This window comes from Centruroides vittatus, unplaced genomic scaffold (assembly GCF_030686945.1).
Source record: "Centruroides vittatus isolate TY-2023 unplaced genomic scaffold, ASM3068694v2 contig_684, whole genome shotgun sequence".
Classification (NCBI taxonomy): domain Eukaryota; kingdom Metazoa; phylum Arthropoda; class Arachnida; order Scorpiones; family Buthidae; genus Centruroides; species Centruroides vittatus.
In genome coordinates, this window is record NW_027122431.1 from 8,979 (window position 1) to 17,596 (window position 8,618).

Genomic DNA, 8,618 nt, shown 5'->3' on the forward strand with positions numbered 1-8,618 from the left:
AGTCGGGGTAGAAAGACATGGAATACAGTAGTGTTACATTCTGAGCAATAGAACTGACAATGTAAATGATAATGAAATAAAAATAAAAATAAAAAAACAAAAAAAAACAAAAACGCGAAAATATACATTAACTAAAAAACATATCAGTAAATGAGTCAATGTTTTTGACAATTATAATGACCGTAAAACAGCCTAAACAGAATCCGCGTATAAACAGAGGACCAGGTGACAAACACTGAACAGATCTTATGCAGCAACTTACTCACAGTAAGTATATAGGAGCTCCTGAGCTCAGATAAAACAGATGGAATCGCCCGTAGAACGTAGGCCAGAATGAGGGCACAGCGCAGATTTGTGCAGCAACCAACACAAAAGAACATAGTAGGCTAGTAGAAGATCATGAAAGGTCTTTGGCGATACAATAAAGCTAAAACAGTAAAACAATAATTAGTGTATTAATGTTCTGATGAAGTAAAGTTTAACCATTCTTTGAAAAAGAAAAAAGTACTTTTTGCTTGACACAAGATGTTCTGGCTTACATGGCCAACTCAGGTTGTCTTCTATGTAGATCTTGAGTTCGCGTCTTATATCTTCCAATATCGGGCACGATAACAGATAATGTTTAACCCCGTCACGCACCCCACAGATAGGACAACAGTCAGTGTCACTATGCCGAAACCTATACAGGTAGACGTTAAATTTTCCGTGCTCTGTAAGCAGTTGAGAACTGCGGTGTTCAGGGTGAAGCCACTTCCACTTGAGCCGTCTTTCGACGTCTGGGAAAAATTGTCGAGTGATGTGCGATTCCGGAGTTCGCTCCCATTCTTCTTGCCATCTGGCAACAGTCTGATGCCACAGGAGTTCTTTTAGTCTTGAAACCGGGAGTTGATTGTATGCCGGAATGATGTCCGTGAGCATGGTTGTTGTACGAGCAAGCATGTCTGCACGTTCGTTGCCCGGAGTGCCACAGTGCCCTTTGATCCATTTGATGTAAAATTTGTTACTAGACTGGTTGGCAGAAGACAAAGTCTCTCTTGCAATGGGGTGAGTGGTATCCTTATTAGTTAGAACTTGGACAGTAGCCTTGCTATCCGAAAGAATAGAGATATTACAATTATTAAACTTTGTGTTACAGAATTCGATGGCTTTGTAAACAGCAAACACTTCGGCTTGGAACACTGAGCACTCTGGGTGTAAGAGGAAGGTGTCATGGTGAATTTCATTGTTACATACATAAACCACAAATGCACAAGCGGTACCCTGATTGGTCTTAGACCCGTCAGTATAGACTTCAATTGTAGTCGAACAGTCCCGGGATCCAAGGCCTCTTCTGAGAGCAGGATGGGGCAAGTCCGCAAAAGAACTGTTTGTCTCATAGCAGGACGCATCAAATGTGGTATCTGAAATGTTAATGCACTTACCACGGGAGAGAAGAAACCTTCCCGTGCAGTATTGGATTTGTTGAAGGATAGGTGGCTTTCCGGCAAGAATAGGTAAGGCGACATTAAAGACTGTGGCACTCGGTTAACGTTCCGAATAACCAAAACGCCGTGTGTCAACGCGCAAAAAAAAAAAAAAAAAAAAAAATCTCGTCTATTGTGCCAACCTGTAACCCGTGCCACTTCGGATTTAGCCCGTGTCCCCGACTGCAACACAGGAAGTCTCCCCGTGCCCTACAGACTTGTCAACGCCACTGTCCCGGGGCCACCTTCGATCGACCATCGAAGAACCACATCGACGCCCAGAATGTCCTAAAGGAAACTATTTTGTGCACAGTGTATGTTTATTTTATGTTATAATAAACGGCTTTTATCAGATACTTGTCGTCTTTCTGTTCCGCCACCACGCACGTACGAATGGACCCTAGGCCATCACTGACGCGCAATTAACTGATTGCCCCTGGAAGTCGGCTTCTTACAGAAACACAGCTTCCTTATCGTCAAATGTCACGACACGCCACTGTTGTCACTTCTTCCATAAAAGTCTCTGTTTACCAATCTATATTCACTAGTATAGATGTTTATAATATTATATAACAAGATATTGTTCACATATAGATTATATAGTAACATAAGAAAAGTGCAACTTCGATAAACAATTTTTAGTTCACATTCCAATTTTTTAAGGGGTTTACATAAATACGAATGTACTGTACAACATATATAACAATAATAAGCAATAAAATTAAACTCTTACAATATATAGACTCTTTAGATTGAATGGTGCTGTATAAAAAAATGCAGCAACGAGTTGCTTTCTTTTCTATAAACATTTTGGTGCCGCTATTTGTTACGATATTTAATTAAAGAAATTTAGATTAGTGTTACGTATAGTTCCATCAAATAGAAGGAAGGAAACAGTGGAAACGCACATTCTAACCTAATCTAATATATTCTAATAATTTTATTGGTAATAATTATGGTAATTTGTTAAAATAGGTTAGATTAGGTTAGAACGTGCGTCCCCACTGTTTCCTTTCTTCTATTTGCTGGAATCAGAGACGAGCCGCCATTTTGGAACGAAAGGTTACATTAACAAAATTATTATTATAGTATTGAGTATTATAAAATGACAAATAGCTCGATTATAGGGACAGAGATGGGTTTTATAAAAAATTCTAAGTGCTAATAACAAGTAAAATCGCCATCATAGTCAAAAAGACGGCGAAGAAAACCGTGTTTCCCTAACACACTACATCTACCCATACAGGAAAAAAATCCTTTTCTTGTATTTCTAGATGTTTCACGGCCCCCTGAGTTTAAAAATTTAAAAATTTGGGGAAGGTATTTTTGCCCAATCGCCATAGTTTTTTTTTTTGTTATATATAACAGCCGGAAATGTAAATAGAGAGTTTTCTTCTTACATTTTAACACGATAATGTGAGTACCGCCCTTCCAGTAACAGGTCGATGACATACTCACTTGTCAAGGATGGCAAGGTTTCGTTGTATCAGTTACGCGAGTGGAGGAAGGTCAGTGGAGCCGACATAAGGTGTAAGCGACAGTCAAGTACAGACATCTTTAAACAATGAAACAAGATTTTATTGAATTAACAAATAGACAATTACAGTTCTTACTACGATAGCTTCCTACCGATGTATCTAGCTCTCAAATACGCGTAGGGGGCCGTGAGAGAGTTTACAGTAATCAAGTAATATACATCTTGGAAGATTTCGGAGGCTGAAAAGTGTTTCTGAAAAAGAATGTCCGAAGTTGTCCTAAGTTGAAGCACTAAATATCCACAGGTTGCACTAGGTCAAAATTTGCGACTACGATGGTGAATATTCCGATGCAATGTATGTGTTCGATTGATTGACGATCAGCGACTCTCCGGAGGGGGAAAGGAAGCGCTTTTATAGCTATTCGGTGGATAAATGCATCACGGGACCGATTATTTAGATGTAAGAATTGTCGTAAAACAAATGACGAATGCAGGCGTTAATTGTAAATTTGACGCCGTTATCGCGTGGGAACGGTTGCTTTTTAAAACGAAGGGCTATAAAAATTTCCACGAATTCCGTTGTTCGTTTTTCTAGTCATTAGTGAAAATGATTTAGGAAAACGGATAAAAGTTCGAATTTCACAATATTATTTTACTAATAAAGAAAACTCTTGAAAATATTCCGTTTAAATAAAATATTTTCATGAAGATAATGACATTAATCAATGGAATAATGTACTTCAGTCATTTCCGAAAATATTTCGTCATATAAACAATTTTGACTATATTATAGTCTATTAAGAAGAGATAAAGACGATAAAATCAAGTTGTGGCTTAGTGGTTTTTGTGGTTTATCCACTAAGCCACAATTTCAATAAACACTGGCAATTGGTGGTAGGTTTGTTTCTCAAAGTATGGGGATGTATAGAGTTTTTCACCTGTTGTAAATATGAGCTGGCTTCTGATAGAAAGTGCTCTCAGAAGTCAAATCTGATTCAGAATTTTTTAATTGTTACGTTAACTTTTCTAATCAATCTGTTAAAAAAATTATATATTAACTTTATATTTTTTTTATTTACATATTATAAAAATTAATATAAAATAAAATAAAACAATATTTTCAATTGATAAGCAGTTGCAGGAAGCGGAAATTTTATCAAACAAGTTAAAATCAGTATAGCGATAAAAATTAAGTGCAAATTCTAGCTAAATGTAAATGAAATAAATCAGTTGGCTTTACATATTATACTTTTTTTTTCCTTTTATACATTATATCTGCAAATTAAAATTCATTTTAAAAAAAACAAATCGATTGAAAATTATTATAGAATAATGCCGGGTTAAATTATAAATAATTAAACCTTAAAAAATTAAATTAACTGTTTACCCGCGAAATTTTGTCAAAAACGTTGCGAATGTAGTAATGAATATTATGCAGGAACAAAGAATTAAAAATGTAATTTATATTGCTTAAGTTTTAATTTTTATTAAACTAATGCGTGCAGTATTAAAGTAAATGTGGTACTTATTAATGTCGATTACTTCTTAATGCTTCTACGTTAACAGAAAAAATAACACATGAAAAATAATAGGTAAAAACATCAAGTACGGTAGAGTGATATAGAAGATAAAGAGAAATAAGAAGTATACGGAAAAGAGGAACGGGTGATACGGAGGAAATAATTAAGAATAATAATTTATAATTGAGTTAAATTGGATTGTTTTGTATACAACGAAAAGTAAAAGTTTGATTTCTATTGCTTGCGCCGTTACGTTTTAACAGCTTTAAGTGTTAAAGGAAGAAGATTGCGATAAAGGAAGATAAAAGTGGAAATTTGAAAAGTGAAAGTAATACGGTTAAATTCTAAGATTTAATATTATTCTGCCTGTAATTTATAACTACATATAAAGTTATTTGCACGGAAGTACTTAGATAATTAACAAAACTGCTTCGAATATAACAAAATCCTAACAGATGTTAATATTGCGTTTTGTTCTTTTTCAGAAACAATAGAAACAAATAAAACATCCTGAATAAGTAAAATACGTTTTTAATCACTTTATTGTCATATTTTTATATAAAACTCTTTATATTAATTCCTTACTGTGTTTTATACTGAGAAGAAATTATTTTGTTTAATCCCATTCTATATTGTTCTGAGTACATTATAAATATATGTTGTGTTTCAATACGAAATACTTACGAAATCATTACTCCCGGTAATGGAATTTTCTTTAGATACATTCGGATTTGATTTTATAAGTGTGAAGACTTTCTAAAATCTCTATAAAAACTTCAAAAATACGGGATTGAATTTAAATATTGTACGTGAAGCGTGGATTCGAATTCAGATTTTCTAAACCCTTCTTTCGTATTCGAACATTTAAAGTCTGCCTTACTCGACACATAAATTTAAACTGCTTAACGCAAATTTACGTCATATATGAGCAAATTATGAATTAATAATTACTTATTTAAGAAATTTAACCAAATTACACCGTTTACTGTTCTATCAGGAAAGAAAATGAGTAATTAATTCTAATTAATGAGTCATTAAGTGTGATGCAACAACTTTATCGTCTTTACTCGTAAGCGAGGAAGTGATGTTGATTTTGCTTTCGTTTTTAACACTCCTGTTCGTGAAGCTACTTCGACACAAGCTACATGTGCAGGATGAAATTTCTACCTATTATGGGTTTATTGTTCGCAGTTGTCTACACGTGTGAAGAATTTTTGAAGAAATGGAATAAATATTCGTGTAATTTTCCCAACAACCACGTGGATGTAGATGCAAGATGTTATAGAACAGAGGCAATGTCCACCGCTCAAATCATTAACAAATTTTTATTGTTAAACTGTGCAAACGAACCGATCGACCGTACATTAGTACACTGTCTGGAAGCGAAAAATATGAGGTACGTGGATATTAAGGATTGCTATTTGTCAGATTTCGACGTAAGTCAATTCGTTTCGGGTGTTGAAGTCTATGACGTATACATTGTCTACACCACCAACGTAAGAAATTTCGATAGTGCAATATTTAGGAATATTCCTTCGGTAAAAGTGATAAAACTTACCGGTCTAAGAACTGATTTATTAAATATTACGTTCGAAAATCTTCCCTCTTTAGTATCTGTAGACATCGCGGATCATAACTTCACAAGTTTCTTGCAAACACCTTTTCAACACTTAACAAATCTTGCTGCGTTAAGTATGAGGAACGGTGTCCTGGAACGTTTACCTGGAAACCTATTTCGAGGCGTTTATAATCTGAAAAGTCTTGACTTAAGTTATAATTTAATTTCTCAGCTTTTACCTTCACAGTTTCGAAATCTTTCTAACTTGCAGTACTTGGATCTGACAGGTAACCAAATTGTCTTCTTACCTAAACTTCTCTTACGTCACACTCCAAATCTGAAAGGTCTTTACTTGGATAAGAATAAATTAACTCAACTTCCGGCAAATTTATTTGCTTTCTGTCCAAAAATGAATTACTTTTGCATATGCCATAACAATATAAGACGAATACCTTCTGGAATTTTCCAGGGACTACACGAGTTAAAATTCTTCAACGCTCTCGACTGTTCATTAACTTCCCTCGAGGAAGATTTATTTTCCGATGCAAGAAATTTAACATCAGTTATCCTACAGAAGAATAAACTACAAGAGCTACCTTCAAATTTATTTAAAAATAACAAAAATCTTAAATCCTTTTATGTTGGAGGAAATAGTATAACAAGGCTTCCTGCAACTTTCTTCCACGATCTTCCTGAATTGGAAGTGCTAGAGCTATCCAGAAATGGCTTGACAAATATTTCTAGTAATATATTTTACAAATTATCATCGCTTCAGCGTTTGGATTTATCACATAACTTCATCACTTGTGTTCCTGGTAACGTATTCCATCCTTTTGTGAATTTACAGACACTTGACTTGTCTTTCAACAACTTGAATGCTGTTACTTCTGAACATTGTCTTGGTATCGTCACAAATGTAAATCAGTTAATACTCAAAAACACGGGCCTTCAATTTTGGCCTCACCTAAACTGGTCAAAGTACAGTTTCGATTTCGTAGATTTATCACAAAACAAACTGGAGTCAGTGACATTGCCAGTTTTTACTCGAAACACTCTGAAAATTAACTTATCGCAAAATGGTATAAGGACTATTTATTTGGATACACATAAATACGGGCCGAACAGCCCTCTGTATGATATACGAGATAACAATATCACGTGTGATTGCGAACTTCGCCAATTTGTACACATTCTGATGAATAACGAGGAGATGTCGTTGAAGATGTTCCCAAATGTTGAAAATTTAACATGTTTTGGAGATAACAGAACACTTTTTCCTGTGTGGTACACGTGTTCAATTAAAGAAAAATGCCCCGTTGACTGCGAATGCTTCTTGGACTACGAAGGAATAGTAATAAACTGTTCCGGTAAACACTTAAACGCCATACCAGAAGTCCTTATTGAAGGTTCTACAATAGTAGATTTAAGCTTTAATAACATTAGCATTATCTATGGCTTCGAGTCACCAACATGGAAGAATGTCACTCACGTGTATTTGAATCACAATTTTTTAAAATATTTGACAAATTTTCCTCCAAATATTATTTCACTAGATTTGGCAGGAAATAGTTTATCTCACATGCCTCCATTATTGATAAAACACATCGATAATTCTAATGATTTCAAGATTTTTCTGGCAGGCAACAACTGGACTTGTGGCTGTGACTTGCTGTTTACAAAAGAATGGCTCGTTAGGAACGGGAAAAAAATAATAGATTTTGAGAATGTTTCTTGTCTCATAGCTTCTGATACTTTTTCATTTACTCAAATTGTTTCTTCTGATATATGCGTAAGTGCGAAAGACACCTTTCTTGCATGGCAGATTGTCGTGATCATTGTAAGTTCTGTATTCTTAGTATTATTGATAACTGCGATAATCGCTTATATCCGTTACGGAAACAAAATTAACATTTTCAAAAAATCTGGAGGTGAATCAGACAAGCCTGTGTTTTCATTTTCCTACGTCACAATGTCAAACGAATATATCAATTCTGCTGTATCTGAATAAATGTCGTAGGTTCGCAACATACAAAAGTACACATTTATTCAATACAGAAGAGAAAATGAATAAGATTGTAGGCAACAGAACATATGGCTGAAGTGACACACGAGTAGACTTTTCATAAGAAACTGGTCCCTGTTTGTGAGATGCCTGAAGAAAACACGTGATAAACTCATTGGTCGGTTGCAAACACAGGAGCAGTGTTCAGTGATTTTATAGAAGTTACAAGTGTAAAACATATACCTTAATTAAGTGACTGTTGGGCAATTTTGCTCGGATATAACGTGATTTGTGTAATTATATAAAAAGTAGGTTATATTAAGTATTATTCTCTGAAGTGTATGATAATATTCCATTATTCTAAACTTTAAAATTGTGTTCTATATTTTATTGCGGGTGTGTAGCATGGTTCTACATTAGACATAATTTAAATTATAATTATAAAAATAAAAATCTGCCCAACATTTTTATAATTTCGTTTTAATATTTTTTTTTTAGGAATAAATGCTATATTTAGGCATAACCACACATACCATTGTATAATAATTCTAATCTCTTAAAGATAACATTTCTACCAAATATAATAATATAGTATATA

The 8,618-nt window shown here is 34.3% G+C and overlaps 1 protein-coding gene across 1 annotated transcript; it reads left to right on the forward strand.

Annotated features, from left to right (window-relative positions):
• Positions 1-5,591: 5,591 nt before the first annotated feature.
• Positions 5,592-8,176, forward strand: LOC136980278 (protein toll-like). Its single transcript, XM_067276368.1, has one exon. The coding sequence runs from the start codon at positions 5,606-5,608 to the stop codon at positions 8,024-8,026; it is 2,421 nt and encodes an 806-aa protein (XP_067132469.1). The 5' UTR covers positions 5,592-5,605; the 3' UTR covers positions 8,027-8,176.
• The last annotated feature ends 442 nt before the right edge of the window (positions 8,177-8,618 follow it).